Source organism: Somniosus microcephalus, chromosome 23, assembly GCF_052327205.1.
Source record: "Somniosus microcephalus isolate GS21.2 chromosome 23, FLI_Smic_1.0, whole genome shotgun sequence".
NCBI classification, from domain to species: Eukaryota; Metazoa; Chordata; class Chondrichthyes; order Squaliformes; family Somniosidae; genus Somniosus; species Somniosus microcephalus.
Genome location: NC_141009.1, coordinates 17,108,507 through 17,127,254, shown reverse-complemented (window position 1 = coordinate 17,127,254; position 18,748 = coordinate 17,108,507). Strand labels below are relative to the sequence as shown.

General features: G+C 39.9%; 1 protein-coding gene across 1 annotated transcript in view; it reads right to left on the bottom strand.

Moving 5' to 3' along the window:
• Window positions 1-1,337: 1,337 nt before the first annotated feature.
• Window positions 1,338-18,748, bottom strand: part of nup188 (nucleoporin 188) — an 81,240-nt gene continuing 63,829 nt past the window's right edge. Inside the window, 7 exon segments of the mRNA XM_085965142.1 lie at window positions 1,338-4,175; window positions 5,609-5,738; window positions 9,327-9,400; window positions 11,685-11,816; window positions 13,186-13,395; window positions 15,551-15,625; window positions 16,227-16,364. Coding sequence (XP_085821268.1) covers window positions 4,011-4,175; window positions 5,609-5,738; window positions 9,327-9,400; window positions 11,685-11,816; window positions 13,186-13,395; window positions 15,551-15,625; window positions 16,227-16,364 — 924 coding nt within the window. The 3' untranslated portion in view covers window positions 1,338-4,010.

Here is an 18,748-nt window from a genome sequence, read left to right as displayed (position 1 = left end):
TCCTTACTCAAAGATGTAATAGAAAGAAAAGAGTAAGAGCAGTTCTAGGGGCACTGCAGAAGGTGAAGAAAAGATTCACAAGGATGATACCAGAACTGTGGCTATACTTAAAAGGCTGAGGCTCTTTTTCTCTAGAAAAGAGAAAGCTGAGGGGGGATGACTTAATAGGGTAGATGTGGAGAATCCAAACCTGGAGGCCATAAATAAATCCAATAGGGAATTCAGGAGGAACTTCTTTTCGCTTCAACACTACTTGTAGTGTGTCCCACATTCGTAGAGTAGATGCATTTAAAAGGAGAAGCGAGATGAGCATGAGGGCAAAAGGAATAGGATAGGCTCGTGTGAAGCATAGGCCAGTAACAGTTGAGAACTAAAACTAAAAATTCACAAATATATTCCACTTGTATTAGCTGAGCTGTCTGAAGGGAGCCAGCAATCATAAATCAAATATTGAACTCCCACCAGAGAAAAGTCAACATATATAAAAAAAATTAAAGCACTATCTTCAAAACATTTTTGCTAATGATACAATAAATGAACATGTTTATCCACAACATTTTATTCAGGAATATTTAACAAGAATTCACACATTTGGAAAAACTTTAAACTGTAATGAAAAAGACTTGTTAAAAAAAAAAAATACTCCATTATCTCAATTTCTATTCTGACAAGAAAAAAACATGGTGAGGAGGACTTGCCCCCAGCATACAATACATACATGCTAAATCTTTTAGTAGTTGTTAAATATGGTAGCTGTGAAACCTAGGCACTTAGGTATTTACAGGTAACCAGACCAAGCTGAGTACACAGGAATAAAGTGTTTCTATTCCTCAATATCAGTCAAACAAAAACAAATTCTGGAATAAGGGCATTACTTAGGTTTAAAAAAGTATTTACAAACTGGAAGAATTATGTGCAGTTATCCAAAAGGGCTGTGGTACTCTGCTCTCCAGTAGTGACAAACAGCATGAACATGGTCAATAAATTAGTCTTTTATATTTTTAATTAAGCTCAGTTCAGACCAACATTCCCCATTGATGATGATGTTGTTGTCATATTTTAAATTATACAGTAGTATTTTTGCTATTGTTCCAAACTTTTACTATTTCTTAATAGGATAGTCATTTTACCTTGCATAAAGTCATCTTTTTTAGAAAAATGAAAATATCACCATAAAATCATTGAAGACAAAATTCTTTGATAAAATCAGACAAGAATAACAAAAACAATTTAACAATACTTTTCACCCTGAAAGGGTCAAATCAAATCTGGATAGTTGCTGAAACTTTCTACTGCTCTTTACGTGATTAATTGCCATAACTTTTCCATCCCCCCCCCCCCCCCCCCTCCCTATTGTAAAATTAAAACACATATGCATGTTTATCAGGAATGTACTTGATTAAAAAAAGCCAAAATGAATTTGGTCTTTAAGTCCCTAATACATACATACATGATATTTAATCCCAACAGGATCCTTTGGAATATAATTTTAGGAAAAGTGTTTCTCTTAGGTGGTCCTTCAATCCTCAAATGAAATGGCAGCTATTTGCATGCATCCCTACAATTAAAACTTTACACCACTGGACTCTTATTGAAGTGAGACAAACTTTAATCCCAGTCACAATTGGGGCAGGGAGGAGAGCACAGTCATACTAATTAAAGTACAATATTAATAGAGGTTCACTAAAAGCAACTATTAAACATTTCCAAGCCGAGAATGCAGTGTGAAGATGGTGGAGGCAGAAAAGTAAGGAAGTTTTTTTTTTTTTGAAGTGCAAGATAGTTTCTCCATGTAACCCATAGATTTCTGCCTGCAAGTTATTTTTCCCAGCCTTAGACAATGAATGGGAAAACAGCATAAGCTCTGGAAATGCTAGAGGGATGAATTGTTGCCATCATCTCACGAGCACCAGTTCCGCTCAACATCCCACACATGTACCAAAACTTTGTGGCAGTAGAAAATAAAAAATTCTGACACTTAAGTGGTGCACCAAACCTAGCATTGATTTCAAGTACTGGTGCACATGAAGTAAAATCAGGCAGTAAATTTACTTTCCTCAGGAAAAAGTCCAGTAATTAAATCTGAATGGAAACCAAAAGACAATCTGGAAAGAGCACAGGCAATGAGCAACATTTAAAATGTAGTGGAGTAACTTTTTCAATTTACAGCAGTTGAATGAGTTCTATAGATCAACGATCTGTGCCCAGAGCCCTGTCAATGTGCTGATTTGTTAAGACCTCAAATCAGGAACCACATCACAACATTTTCAGCTTTTTAAAAACAAACTATCACAAAGAAAAAAGCAGATGTACAATGGTTTGGATTAAATAATAGTCCCAACAATAGGTTACAAATAATGACTGAAAGACTCCCCTTCTGTGAAACTGCCAATCAAGTTGCCTGCTGACTATTTATTACAACAATCATAGGACAGTTACAGTGACTGAAGAAGTCAAACTCCTTTTTATGACAAGATTCCAACTTTTGCATTGCCTGTTTCTAATTAGACTCACTGGTTTAGTGACAAAGTCAGATTCTGTCCTTATTACCTGGGATCACAGGATTTTTAGCCAGTACTTTGGTGATCATATTCTATTCTACTGTGAAATCAGTGGCCTTAATCAGTGATTTTTTTTATACTTTCCTGGGAAGGTAAGACCCATTATCCTCAATTATTCATTGAAACAGTTTTTTTTTAAATTTCACAATCACTTGGTGTCTCGCTGCCTCAGCAAACTCACCACCACACTATCCATTAATGAGATGTCAGAAACTGGAAGCCCGGGCTGAATTGTAATTGTTAAAACAGCCCACATTGAGATGTCAGTTAAGGTTTTTTTAAATTCTTACCTAATGCCTTTAGGAAACAGGAGTATATTTTCCTCAGTGAAGAAGTAATCACCAAGATAAAGCTATGGTCTGCACTTTAGAATCAAGAGAGGAAAATATTGCTTCTGACCCCACCTCAGACACTAGCCTATGGCAGAACAGTCATCTCCAATTATTGCAAAATTCCTCAAATGAAAATGAGGACACCTATGCAAATAGTCAATAAAAAACATTTTTGCTGACTTTTCTGCAAGGACTTTTTAAAACTCACCCACCAGCCTTTTAATTTCTTCTGATGAGGACTAGAGTATTTTACTCATTTGAACCTTGGATTCTTACTACTTAAATTACTTTACACAAACATGCTTCAATAGCCCTCCTATAGTTACTATTTCTGTGTTTAGTCAGTCTAAAAATGCCCAGTAATAATGAACAGTAGCTACAAATACACATCCAAGATTCTTTGGTACATTCTGCAAGAAATGCCCATCATCAAAGGATGAAATATGTGGTATATAAAATAATAAATAGCTGTAAAAAGGTGTTAAACTGTCACCGCACTCCTAACCAACCTGGAATGCAATTTCCTGATAGCAGAAAACTGTCTTAGCAGAGATGCTTGGAACTCACAAATCCAACCAGAGAGGGCTTTGTTTCCATGGCAACTTTCACTGGCAAACATATTTTAAATTTTTAATAAAACAGGACTTAATGATTTATAAAAAATGTTATTGTGGCACATGGAGTATCATACTATTCAGAATGCCTTTTTCTTGACTCCCTCCTATTCATTAACACTTTATAGTTCTACAATACAGCAGAAATTCTCAAAAAGACTTCTCAACACAGAGGCCGCTCTCTGTCATTAAAATTAACGGATGCTACTGTACAATTGTTTAGGAACAACTGCTATTTATTCTAATAGGCTGCCATGGTTATATTCTGTAACTTAATTCTATCCTTTAGCTTTGAGAGACAAGAGTAGCATACTTCAAAACTGTTACCTAAAAAGATGTAGCTTCAATTAAAGTTGCCAACCATTCTCTGATCCACCCATCATCGTATTCACATTACCTTTGGTCAGTAAAAAGTGGACTGACACTGAAAATTGTTGCAGAAGAAGTTATATATAGTCCAGAGCTGGAAAGCATTAAAGTTTAACAATTATCGTTGCTTTTTTTTATCTCTGGATCTGCCGAACAAAGGCCTGGACCAGCTGGATTAAGGGCTCCTGACCATCAGGACACAATTTGGATATGCTCTGAGGCGACAGCAGTAAGGATGCAGCAGGGGAACACGGTGCTCCACGACGGGAATAGCGGGAAATGCTAGACAGAACTGTGCTCTGAAACAGTAAAAACCACAGTAAATACATGAAATATTTGGGAAAAAGATTTAATGAATCTTAAGTCGTATGATCTACACTTTCTACTGCAGGGCTGCTCATTTCTTTTTAATTTGAAACATTAAGCTCTAGAGAATAAACAAGCACAGCTGCTTTACTGGCTCATTTCACATTTGTAGTTGTGCTTCATTAATGGTGCAGTATCCCTACTCCAGGATCACTTGAAGTTTGACCATAAAATACTCTTTCTAAGCTCCTGCGCCCTGCATTATTCTACGGCTCCTTTTTGGTAAAAAGCTTAATAAGTCACATCCATATGTTTCAAGGGTGCAAAAGCACAGATAAAGGACTTAATTGTACTCGAGTTTACAATATTTTGGATAATTGGTATCTTCCAAATGCAAAGTTATCCAAACCAGCTGGATCTTCCTGTGCACATACAAAGTTCTATATACCAGTTTCCATACTGAATAAAACTGATCAATACAGCACAATTCAGTGATCAGGTATCTGAATTATTCACCTTGCTGATCTGCTTTGGATAATGGCATCCCAAGTGCTTTAGTGTCCTCTATAGTACAAAGAGGTTACTGCAGCCTATAGTCTCTCATTTGTATCAGTCAGCATGACCGTAATCCTATATTTTCCACAAATTGTGATAAAATAAAGCAAGTAGCCGATCAGACACCAGAGAAATTGTCAACCCATAGTTTGGATAATTGCGGCTCTGATGCAAGAATATGGCGCGAACGTTCCAACAACATTATGCAGTCTGGGATCCAAGCAAACCTATTTTTTGCAAACTGACTGCTATAGGATTAAAAGAACACAAGACAGCAGAGGGGAGAAAAATGATGAAAAGAAACGAGACAGAGTGAACAAGGACAAGAATTAGAGACAAATACAAAGGCTCAGGAATAAAAAAAACAGGAAAAAAAAAGGAAAAGGAAATTCTACAAATGGAGAGTAACAAAAGAAAATAAATAGAACAGGGTGTTGGAACAATACAAGAAGCAACCTTCAATTCAATTCTGTACTACACAGTATATTTTCCTCCTTTGAAATGTTAATGCTGGCAAAAAGTCAAGAGAATATAACGCACAGATCTTGTTTTATACTTACACCCAATTTTTTTCTAACATAAGAAATTATACCAAAATGGGGAAGATCTGTTCACTATAGTGAAATTGTAAACGCATGAAAAATGTTTTTTTTACAATTTTTCCCCCAATATTCTGGATCACTGATGTTAGACAATTTGTGAAGTTATTTTCCTATAAATGCCAACTCTATGCAGGAAATGTTCAAATGAGGAAACTACCAACAGTTAAATATTAAGCAAGTCACATTCTGTGGACGGTGCCTGATTGATACACCGTATCATTACTAAACAGTTTAAGTGCAGTGGTTTGTATGTAAAACTGAGAAGTTACCAGCTCTGAACTCAGCTCCTGCTTCATCCTCTGCTTGTCACGTGAGTGAACAGACGGGTCCTTCAGATACCGGACCGCTTGTGAAATCAGCACATAGAAACAGTTTTCCATCGTGAACATCAGGAGGGACCTTCAACACAACACCAGCCTTATTAGGGACAGGAGAAATTAAACTTACATTTATTTAGACTAACTTTAAACTCAAAATTCAACCTCTGAAATTTTTGTTTGCTAATGGATCTCAACATTGCTCATAGCAAGTCAGAAAATTGGTAGAAATTTGTAAAAGATGTGATCAGACACTGAAGTAAGTAGACTGCAAGAGTTTTTTGTTTGTTTCTTGGGAAATTTGAACTAGCCCCAAGAAGTATTGATATATATCAAAAAGAAAAGAACTTGCATTTATATAGCGCTTCTCACAACCTCACTTCACAGCCTAATGAAGTACTTTTGAAGTTTAGTCACTGTTGTAATGTAGGGAAGCCTAGTAGCCAATTTGCACACAGCATGGAGATAAATGGCCAGTTAATCGGTTTTGAATGATGTTGATTAGAGGATAAGTGATGGCCAGGATTGGGAGAACTTCCCTGCTCTTGTTCAAATAGTACCATCAATCTTTTACCCGAGAGGACAGACAGAGCTTCAGTTTAAAGTCTCATCTGAAAGACGACACCTCAGACCGTGCAACGCCCTCCTCGGTACTACACTGAAGCGTCAGCCCAGATTATGTGTTCAATTCTCTAGAGTGGGGCTTCAACCTACAACCTTCTGACTCAAAGGCAAAAGAGTCCATCACTGAGCCAAGGCTGACACTACCGTAAGTCACATCCATAAAAACCTTCAAAGTTACAAATACTTGGTTTTTGACAGTTTGGATGGCGGGCTGATTTTTAATAAATATTAGTTAAAAACCCTACAAGTACAAGCTATTACAGTTTAAGTAAATTACTGATACTTCAACTTTGAGCAAATACAAACCTTGTAGTAAACCAAAGAACAGCTGGTGTAGATTAAATTACTCTCCCCGATCATAAAATTCTGGCTCTTTGACAAGTATTTTAAGCTATACCACACGTGTGGTCTGGGAACTGCAAAGACTTTTTTTTACAAATCTCCAGACTCATGATATCATGGAAACAAATTAATCTAATGATTATATTTTACTCATGGTATAAATGACATCGACTTTAATCAGTAAGGAGCTACGAGAAAAGTCTCTCCAGTTGTGACATGGAATATAATTGACTCACAACTTTGTCAATTACAGGTTATGCAGTTAGCCTCACATAGCAAAACATTTATCATCTCTAGTTCCTGGCCACAACAGACGCTTTACATCTTTAGGTATTTTAGGTATTTGTTTCTCTTGGGCGTAGAATGTGCTGATTTCCACCCCCACCCCCCTCATGTTATTTCAATGGTGTGTTTATAAAAAGGAACCAACATATACTCTCAGAACAAAAGGCAGACCCCACACTAGAAGGCAGGATGCTGTGAGGAGACGTGCATACACTTGGGAATGGGCCTTAACCACCGGACCTGTGTCAGATAGAATCAGTGGATAACCCCACATTGTTTACTATAGTTCATGACACATAAAATTGGAACAATTCACACATTAGTATCCCTTGTGACATGTTAACCTGAAAAAGATAAGCTCCGATTGGTGCTAAATAAAAAGGAGCCATCTGAGCATCTAAAATAGTTCACACTTAAGATTATCTAAATAAATTGCTGGGTACTGTAGTGCAGTGTATGGTTAGGAGATTGGACTAGCAACCCAGAGTTCAAATCCCACAGTGCGAGATGTGAAACTAAATTCACTAAATCTTGCAAATCATGGTTAGCACCAGAATAAATGACCATGAACGCTGGATTGTTGTATAAAATCCAACTAGTTCACGAATGTTCTCTCGGGAAGGGAAACTGCCACCCCTATTCAGTCTGGCCTACATGCGACTCTAATCCACACTATGTAGTTGACTTTTAATGACATCTGAAGTGGCCTAGCAAGCCACTCCGTTGTACACAACCAGGGAGGTGCAGTTCCCAACGGTAAGAGCAGCTTTGCCAGAATCGCCCACAGCCCAAGAACAAATTTTTTAAAATTGTTTTAAAAGATGCAGGCTAATAGTTTACAAGATATACAACCATCTTAAATACCTGTATTTCTGTCAGTGGTCAAATCATTGGGTTACAATAACAAAGTTTCTGAAATTACTAGGAAAGGGTAAACCTTGTGTCACTACAGAGCCTGGAGATGTGGATTTTCTTCTACAGTGCTCGATCGTAAAAGCTTGTGGGGACATAAGCATTTATCTCATACTTGGGCATAAAATGCACACAATTTTCCTCCCATTGCGTCCCACCAAGCTCCGACGCACTAGTGCTAGAGAGAAAATACTCTTTTGTCATTCCATAGATCTGCAGACCGCAACATGTACAGTTACACAACAGTGTACAGTGCTAGCAATAATAATAGAGATGAATAATATAAGTACAAAACAGATTTGTTCCTCCAATGTTTCAGAAGCTATAGATGTGAAATCTGCGCAAGCTTATTTAGCATCGCAAGGGAGGAGGAGTATGTACAGCTGGACCGTGTTCAAGATAGCTTCAGCACTTTAATAATTAAAAACACTTTCTCCAGAACAGGCAAAGTATTGCAGCATCTGGCTCCTTTAATGGCAAATCCATTGAGTGGTGTGGCACTGAGCTATGTACATCCGGAGGTCCCAAGTTCTGTGCTAAGGGCAGCAGTTAGCTTTAGCACCCTCAGGATGGAGGCAATGGAGAATTAATCAGCCTGGCTTCCCATCCCTGCTCTCTATGCACTGATCTGTTGCTAGAAATGCAAATCAGGGGAGAATGTGTTTAGCCTTAGCTATATTAGCCTCCACAGTCAAAGAACCTACCAAGACTCACCATCTAGGCTTCAAGCGAAGAATGGCCATTTGGCTTAGGTACCAAAGAGTGACCTACAATGTGTAACTGTACCCCAGAATGAATGACAGACTTCAGGAGAATAATTAAAAGGGAGGCAAAAAGCAGCTTTGGATCAAGTACATCACATCCATGTTATTCAACCTCAGATTTTACATTACAAAGAATACAGCCCACTGCAGGAGAGCTGAACAGAAGGCTCAAATTACCCAATTGTGAAATTGTTTGTTATGTCAGTGTCTGGTATATTTCTGATGCTTTACAGAGGTAGAAATTTACTATAGCAAGTGGTCATTTAATTTTACCTATATCATTGACAAATTAACTTCACAATTTCTTTTTAAAATAACAACAATTTCTATTTCCTGATGGTCGACTATTCTTGAACAAATTTTATCAATTCATAACAAGGCTTTATTGGAGAACAATCATTCAATGGGAAACTATTTCAATATACTAGATCTGCAGCAAGCATCCCAACACAAAAGGAGTATACAACAGGCAGCTGCAATCAAGGCTCGGCCTATGCATGGGGCCTGATTTATAGACTGCATGTTTAAGATTCCCCCAAAGCATGGTGGCGAACTTAATTCAATGTTTGATTTAGTTTGTTCCCAAATAGCCTTAATTAACTGTGTTTGTTTTTCTGATAGGCTATCACCAAAACAAACTTCGCTCAATGCTGGTGAGACACTGCAGCCGGAAGTGAATGTTTTATGAGAATTTGCTGCTTGAAGCTAAAACCTAAAAGAGAGCCTGCCTTCTTTAAACTTACTTTAATGACTTTGTCTCTTCAGATGAAGTTAGTGGTCCCATATTGAACGACATAGGTTCCTTCTTCTTATCGATCTAGAATGAAACACATCCAAGTAAAGATAAGACACAAAAATATAGCATGTATATTGCCATGCCAGAAACAGACCATGAAGATGTCAGCGTGTACTGTAAGCCTGTGTATTTAGGTCGCAGATTTTGGGTTTTTTCCCCCGCCTCCTCGAGCTCCACTAATGGTTGTTGCCTTCTGGTACCTCACTCAGCCGTTCGTTCTTCACAAGCCAGTCTGAACAGGCTATTCAATAATGTGGCATCACAACTGAGCAGATCCGGAACTCACTCGAGATCCCCACACACTTGCCACCGGAGGCCACTTGATAACCATCAGAAGCAGCAACCTCAACAGATTTTCATCCATCCCTATTTTAGGGGCTTCGAGACCAATTGAAGCCCTTAAGATTTTGACCTCTTAAAGAATCTACAACAGGAAAAAAATGTAGCACTTACACACCAGAGTTATTTCTTTATTAGGTCTCCTTTGTCGAATCTCGAGAAATTAATTAGAAGAACATAAGAAATAGGAGCAGGAGAAGGCCATTTGGCCCTTTGAGCCTGATCCGCCATTCAATAAGATCATGGCTGATCTTCTACCTCATCTCCACTTTCCTGCACAATCCCCATACCCCATGATTCCCTTAATATTCAAAAATCTAACGATCTCTGTCTTGAATATACTCACCGACTAAGCCTCCACAGCCCTCTGGGGTAGAGAATTCCAAAGATTCACCACCCTCTGAGTGAAGAAATTTCTCCTCATCTCAGTCCTAAATGGCTGACCCCTTATTCTGAGACTGTGACCCCTGGTTCTAGACTCCCCAGCCAGGGGGAACATCCTCCCTGCATCTACCCTGTCAAGTCCTGTAAGAATTTTGTATGTTTCAATGAGATCACCTCTCATTCTTCTAAACTCTAGAGAATATAGGCCCAGTCGGGCTTTCAGTATAATGAGAAAGAAATTGCCAGGCAATGTAAAAAAAAACTGCCATGGGGAAAAGTTGAGCTTTTCCTGAAACACTACATTTTTTATTACGATTGCGTTTTGACACATAAAGGATAACATGAATTATGCGTCCTGTTAATCTGCCAGTTATTCTTCACACAATATCCTACATGGGTGTGGAAGAAATTTTAATAAGGTGTGTTGAAGGATGGTTTACGATTAGTGGGACGTGCTATCGCAGAGGTTTAGTCAAACCTCACGTGCAGTTACAATTCTTATAGTCTAAACTCTCCTGCTCCTATTTCTTACGTTCAATCTTTTAAATTGAAACCAGCATATCTTCCATGGCATTGCTCACAATAAGTCAAAGGATATGCTGTTTTATAAGGACAGGAACATTATACCACATAGCATACAATGTATTATTCTGCTGCTAAGGTAGCACTGTCACTGATGTGTCTTTAAGGCCACGAGATCTAATTGCTATATAGATAAATTCGGAGATCAATTATAAGCAGATTCGGAGGTCAATTAGACCACATTTCATTTTGGTGGGAAATTTTCTAGATTGGCAAATGCTTGTAAATCCTTAACACAAAATGACTTGCTTCCTTCCTTCCTTCCTTCCTAAATTATGCCCAGCAATCTGTATGCGTGACGGACACATCTGAAAACATACACATGGAATGGACAGTTTACCCCACAAGCAAAGACTCAAACAAAACTAGTGGCCACGAATAGGCTGACAGTGCATTCTGTTTACATCAAAGGTTTAAAAAAAACTTAAAATACCAGCTGATCAACAAAATTTAGGTACTGATGGCTTAATAAGTAAATGCACCATCTTAAACTACAGAGAACGTGTGTTCGATCCCCAAGTTGTGCTGAGTTACCAGATCTCGGCAGGGGTAGCAATGTTGGCATTACAATTTGGCTCAGTGTCTCCAGTAAGCTTTGCTGAAAATGTGAATGTCTAGTAAGAATATCTGGTAACCCCATCAGTCAAATGGTCTATTGAGTCACAGCCAAGGTTCACGCATGAAAAACGACCACTTGGATGATGCACTGGAAGTTTGCCAGTAGTTGTGGAACTGTACTCCAGCAAGCATCTCTGCTTTGATAATGTAAAAAGTTAGATATGGTGAAGGCAATATAGCTTCATTACTTCTTGAGAAAGCAGCTGGAAACCTCTAAAGATATTGTGGGAAGATGAAAAAAGTAATAACCACAGAAGCAATTTTAATAACCCTGAAAAACTGAATGTTAGGATAAATGTGGTCTAAATTTTCAGCCATCACCACTGATTCACATGCGTCATTGTATGTGCCATATTAAGGTCATGCCTCCTCAACCTCTTACCTCTCCCTGCATGTTCAGTACAACATTCACAGTCGCTAGCAGAGTACCAAATGACGGAGCAACATCAGAATCAAACGCTGGAGTAGTAAAGCTCAGGACGAAGAGTGTATCATACTCGGCCAGATCCAGGGACTGTGGGAATAAAATAAATTCATTCAGAACAATAGGGGGAGGGGAGGGTGGTGGTATGTCCATTATCTACCTGCTGAACATGTATCAGGACAAATGGGGTCCTGTCACCCAGTAGGTGAGATTCCAGCCGTACGATTTTTCTTAGCCCATAAAATGTCCACCATGTATGCTCCGTTTGATAGGTGAGCCAAGAACTGGCAAACTACACAAGCAGATTAAGTGAATTCCAATCTTAAGGCACAACTGACATTCACACTCAGCCTCCCTCTAGCAAGGGAGCCTTGACCAGGCTTTTGGGGAAGGCAAAGAAAACTATATGGAACGTGGTTCTTCCACACAGCTCAAATGTGTGTTCTATCAAGTCAAACAAGCAACAAAGATCACATACGTGTGGGTGTAATTTTGAAAGGAAAACGACAAAAATAAGTTACTTTGAAGAGCAAAGTTTTTTTCATAATACAGGAAACTTTCTGATATCCGGCACTGACGGGACCGAGCTGGTGCCGTCCCATCAAAAGTGCCGGACATACCAGCGTTAATGTTGAAACATACGGAACTGAAAAGCTCCGTGTGAATCAACAAACCCTGTTGCTTACAGCTTCAAAACAGTCGGCTGCAGCTGCAAGCGTCTCTAGCTGAAGCTGTTGCTATAGCTACAGACCTTGCAGTGCCTGACTGGGGAAAAAAAAAGCAACGAGAACTAAAAAAACTTATAGAAAACGGCTCCTGATTTTTGCCGTTAGATCGGGTATTCCAGACATATAACCTCCAGATAAACCAAAGTTTCCTGTAGTGGCACTGTAGCTTTAAATTGCTAGGTCTCATCAAACAACTGCATTAAACTGCCCTGATGTATAGGTCCCGATTCTTCCTCATATCCACGATGTTAATGGTACTGATTTAAATACAGCCCAACCTTGGAAGTTTGCCTCAGCTGGGACTGAACACCGTGCGGATTAGTGATTTGACTGGAGTAGCAATCGTCCCGTTAAACAAAGCAAGATAACGTCTTCGAATCTATGATGTCAAATAAAAATACTTGTCTCAAAAGAAAAATACATGTACTGTACACTCAAAGGCAGAAAACAGGAGGGTGAGCATCATGGTATGCATGGAGAGTAGCCGTCATGAGAGAGAGACAGGAGAATTAAGGTTTTTATACATTAGGGTCCCCACTCCTCTTTGAGGGAGCGGGGGGGGGGGGGTTAGATTGCTGGTCTGTTCAGAGTACCAGCTTTCAGTGTTACGGTGTCCGACTACACACTGTGAATCTCAATACCTAAGAACATCTAAACTAACCATATTCGTATTTAAACAAACTGTGTCGTGTTTGTTTCATACTAAGAATACATAGGCAATAATTAGTTACCTGGTCCAGCATTATCTGGCAGAGATCAGGGGTAAAGTGTCGAACAGCTGCCAATGTCTTGCTCAGAATCCTGAGCAGACTGGACTGCACTTTCAGCAGTGCACGCTGTTCCACTTCCTCTTTTTCTGTGCTTTGCTGTTTTGTTGGAGTCTGAGTAGGTTTTGGTTGCCGAGGAAGAATTGCAGATGGAATAGTGTCTCCGTTCTTCACCTGTGGGATAAAGTCATATTTGATACAATTATTGTACATTTTCTCCTATAGGATTTGCCTCATCGCAAAATATAGTCATCTATATAGCGAGAAGTACAAATATTGAGAGTCAACTCTCTGTAACCAGTTGCCAATAGGCTTGATTCAATCTCCAAGTTCCTGCTCAGAGATGGAACTTAAACTTTTTTTTTTACAAAAAAAAGGTAACTGGAAAAACAGTTTTGAAAGGAAAGGAGGCAGTTAAAATGCAACATTGTGGAGGCATTCAAAATAGTAAACAGGACAGAGACAGTAAATTCAAAACACTACTTCAAGCAAAACCGTAGACATTTTTACATAATAGAAATGCTATTGACTGCAAACGTTCGTCTCCCTCTATCAGCTACACTCCATAGTGTGAACCTTCCACCCGCCTTGTAGGCCACTAAAATGCGGGTCTTCGTCATGCTAAGAGAGCCAGTTTTAGTAAACAAATATTAATTTCTCTCTGATCTTGGTATAGAAGCAGAGCCCAGCACCCCTACAGGGCAGATTGTCCGAATTTAAAAATAGGACAGTGGTGCACAGACATCGATTTCCTAAAACTGGATGCAACACAAGTATAAAAATGATGGTAGACAAGGGGTCACAGGTTCAAACCCGCATACGGCAAATTTAGGACTCATCAGGAAATTGTACTTCACACAAACGTGGAATGGTCCTTCATGTAGGGTCGTGGAGACAAATACACGAGAATGATTTAATCAACAGTTACATGCTGTGATGGGGAGAATGTAGCCCTTTCTCAGTGAATAAGCTTAGAAAAAACAAATGGAACGTCCTCATCCGAATCTGTCTCGTGCTCTTGTAATTCATAGCCACAATAGTAGTTCTTTTGGTGGGAGCAGGGAGTGAAAGAAAAATGGTTCTCTTGAACTGCTCAGCGTGCCTAGCAGCTTAGCCAAGAGCTAACAAAATTCATTTAACTGATGTAGCAGGATCAGAGAGGGTCGGGCAGCTCTGGAACTCAAGACACAATTCCTGACAGAACTGTACTGCTTGCACTAACGGGCTGTGCTTTTCCATTCAACTAACTGCACGCATGCTCAAGATGAAGGACAACCCTACTGCGGAATAGAACATTTCCACTCCAATTCCACTGACATCATCCATCTTTCCCCAGACATGTATGGCAAAGATCAGATGGAAAGTTACATTTTCGCCCTTGTAAAGCCCTGGAGAATCTATCTCATCCCAATTAGAGCACCTGCATGACCTTTGCTTCTTGATTGAAATGACTAAGTATGCATTAATGTTTGTGCTGCTGATTTCTGTACATCAATGTCTGAATTGAGACTGCTCCAATTCATTTCTACTCAACAACTGTCAGCCCATCATCATCGCACCACTGACCATGGGTGACTGGATTTAAATGTATGCTGCAGACACAAAGACATCTATTCTGCCACGGTTTCAACTTATTTCCTCTATGGCAACTTCCTTTCTGCTAGAAACATAAACTGTTATGCATCTATTAAACATTTCAGAAATTTCTACTATTTACCTCCAGCTAACGTTCCCCCTTCCCTCCTCTCCAGAAGGCACAGACTCCCTCACTGACTTCCATTAGGGCAGTCACCCTATGGCCATTATTTGTGTATGCTTCAATGGTGAGTGCCCACCGTGGAAGATGTCACAACCAAACCTGACCCTAAGCGGACATCCCCACATACCTCCGGTAGGGGCTACTGTGCATCAAGAGAAGAAACCCGGGGCGCTAATTCATCCTCGGCCAGGAATAAAACCTGGACCCTCTTGGCTTGTGTGGCCCCGAGACAGAAAGTTAACCTCTGAACTACGGGGACAAATGAAAGGATTTGTTTTTCTATTATCGTCAGCTGCTTTTAAATCTGATCCATTGGGAGAAGGTTAACAAGCAGATTGCTAGCAGAGTGATTATGTCATTTCATTCACAAATCCCCATGGCTCAAGATTCAAGTGCCCACACAAAGCCGTTACTTAAAATGCACAAATCCCATAGTATGGTAAGTGGAGGTATTTAAAAATGTGCCGTCTTAAATACCATTAACCACATACTCTTTGAAAAGCTTGCTTTAAACATTTGACACTGCACACATTCATAGTCAATACCCAATTAGAAGAAGAAACTACTGACCTGTAGATAGTGTTGAAGCACTTTGGGGCTGTGAAGCAGAAAAGTGCACGTCTGGCATAGGTAACACAGGTTCACCTGTAATACACAGAACAAGTGGTTAACTACAACAAGGAGGAATACTTTCTCCACAAATCTAACTTTTCTGGACCTACTGAAATGTGCAGTTCGGTTCTGGTCTACCATCAATCAACATCCTGCTGAATCAACAGGAACTGAAAACAATCAGCACCAACAAAAACCAGACCAAGAACCTGAAGACTTAAAAACAGGTCTTCGTATAACACCCTATTTATCATACCCCACAACCTGCTGCACACCATATATTTCCACTTAACAGTCTCCACAAAGTTACTCTTTGAAAGTTTCAAGCCGAGTACTTTCTGATGACCCAATTTGATAAATGCACTGCCCAGAACTGAACTGAGCCACACACACCAGAAAGGTCACAGGTTTTTCCCCTTGTCTGTGCCGAGGTTGTGGCAGGAGCACAATTGGCCTCAAATTGTCCTGGACTAGGGACGAGGATTAAAAAAGTCAGGGTTCTTGTTCCTGATTACATTTGATTAATCAGCACAACTAAAACAGTACAATGAGAGGATTTCAGTTTTCAATTATTCTATTAGAAGAAAAAGTGTCCTCTCGAGTTCAAGATCACACCGTGTGAGCTAAAGCATACCTGCACATCTCTCAGGAGCTGAGGCAGGTGAAAACGCCACTCTTTGATGAAGTTGGAGAGTTGAAGAATGAACCCAACCGTGTGATCAACTTCATCAAGGCAAGCCAAGCTCTGCACCTTTCGAACTGCATCCAAGCACTATGGAAGAAGGACCAAAGATAATGACAGAAGTACTGATGCACTTAACAAAATCAAGACACTGTGTTTAACAAGTCTGTCTCTTCATCACTTAAAAATAACACAAAAACCATCTAAATATAAAAATCAATGTTCTCCTTCATTTGTGATGGTAAGAAGGTTAAACAACTGGATTTTTCAAAGATGACTATCATGCCAACCCAGGATTAATAGGCTGAGAGCAACCTGTGGTGAGACAACATAGATACACCACTGAGGCCATGATATTCTGCTGCAAAGTGCACCATCTAGTGGCCTGGAAGACATCCACCAAATCTTATCTATGGCAAGTGGGTAATAAGAACATAAAAAATAGGAGCAGGAGTAGGCCATACGGCCCATCGAGCCTGCTCCGCCATTCAATAAGATCGTGGCTGAAGTTCTACATCAACTCCACTTTCCCGTCCTATCCCCATATCCCTCGATTCCCTTAGCGCCCAAGAATCTATCGATATCAGTCTTGAATATAATCAGTGACTGAGCATCCACAGCCCTCTGGGGTAGAGAATTCCAAAGATTCACAACCCTCAGTGAAGAAATTTCCCCTCATCTCAGTCCTAAATGGCCAACCCCTTAGCCTGAGACTATGACCACTAGAGAGATAGAGGAGTAAATCTGCAGGGAAATCACAGAGGTGTGCAAGAACTATAGAGTAGTGATATTGGGGGACTTTAATTACCCAAATATCAATTGGGATAATGTTAGAGTAGAGGGAAGGGAGGGGGAGGAATTTCTGAAATGTGTTCAGGAGAACTTCCGTGACCAGTATGTTCTTGGCTCAACTAGGAAGGAGGCATTGCTGGATCTGGTGCTGGGGAATGAGGTAGGCCAAGTGAACCAAGTGTCTGTGGGAGAACACTTGGGTAAGAGTGATCATCGTATCATAAGGTTTAGATTAGAAATGGAGAAGAGCAAGGAACAATCTAAAGTAGAACTTCTAAATTGGAAGGCTAACTTCAATGGGATGAGAGGAGATCTAGCCAGGGTAAAATGGAACCAAAGATTGATAGGAATAACTGTAATGGAACAATGGGTGATCTTTAAGGAGATGATGTTTCAGGTACAGGCTAGGTACATTCCAACAAGAGGGAAAGGTAAGGGAACCAAAGCCAGGGCCCCATGGATGACGAGGGAGAGAGAGAAAATGATGAAACAAAAAAAAGAGGGTGTATGATGCATGTCAGGTGAATTCTTCAAGTGAGAACCAGACCAAATACAATAACTTGAGAGGGGAAGTGAAGAGGAAAATAAGACTGGCAAAGAGAGAATATGAGAATAGAATGGCAGTTAACATAAAAAGGAACCCAAAAATCTTCTACCGGCATGTAAATAGTGAGCGGGTAGTAAGAGGCGGGGTGAGGCCTATTAGGGACAAAGAAGGTGATATATGCTTAGAGGCGCAGGGCAAGGCTACAATACTTAATGAGTACTTTGTATCGGTGTTTACTAAGGAAGAGGATGCTGACAAAATATCAGTAGAAGCGGAGATGGTAGAGGTAATGGATGGGGTGAAAATTGATAGGCAGGATGGATATGCTTAGAGTGGATAAGTCGCCTGGTCTGGATGGCTTGCATCCCAGGTTGCTAAGGGAAGTGGGGGTGGAGATAGCGGAAGGGCTTGCCATAATCTTCCAATTTTCCCTAGATACGGGGGAGCCTGTCAGAGGATTGGAAAGTGGCAAAATGTGACACCCTTGATCAAGAAAGGGTGTAAGGACAATCCTAGTAACTATAGGCCTATCAGTTTAACATCAGTGTTGGGTAAGGTTTTAGAAACAACAATCAGGGAAAAAATTAACAGGCACTTGGAGAGGTTTAAGTTAAGTAATGAGAGCCAGCATGGATTTGTAAAAGGCAGATCTAATTGAATTTTTTAATGAAGTAACAGAGAAGGTTGATGAAGGGAATGCAGTGGATGTTGTCTATATGGATTTTAAGAAAGTGTTTGACAAAGTACCACATATGAGGCTGGTTAACAAAACTGAGGCTCATGGAATAGGAGGGTCAGTGTCAGCTTGGATAGGAAATTGGTTTAAGGACAGAAAACAGCAAGTCATGGTGAATGGTTGTTTTTCAGACTGGAGGATGGTAGACAGTGGTATTCCCCAAGGGTCAGTGCTAGGACCACTGCTTTTTTTGATATATGACTTGGATATTGGAATACAGAGTAAAATTTTAAAGTTGCCGATACCACCAAACTTGGAGGTGTGGCAAACAGTGAGGAGGATACCAATCGACTGCAACAGGACATAGATAGGCTAGCAGAATGGGCAGACAAGTGGCAGATGGAATTTAATACAGAGAAGTGTGAAATGATGCATTTTGTCAGTAGTGATAGGGAGAGG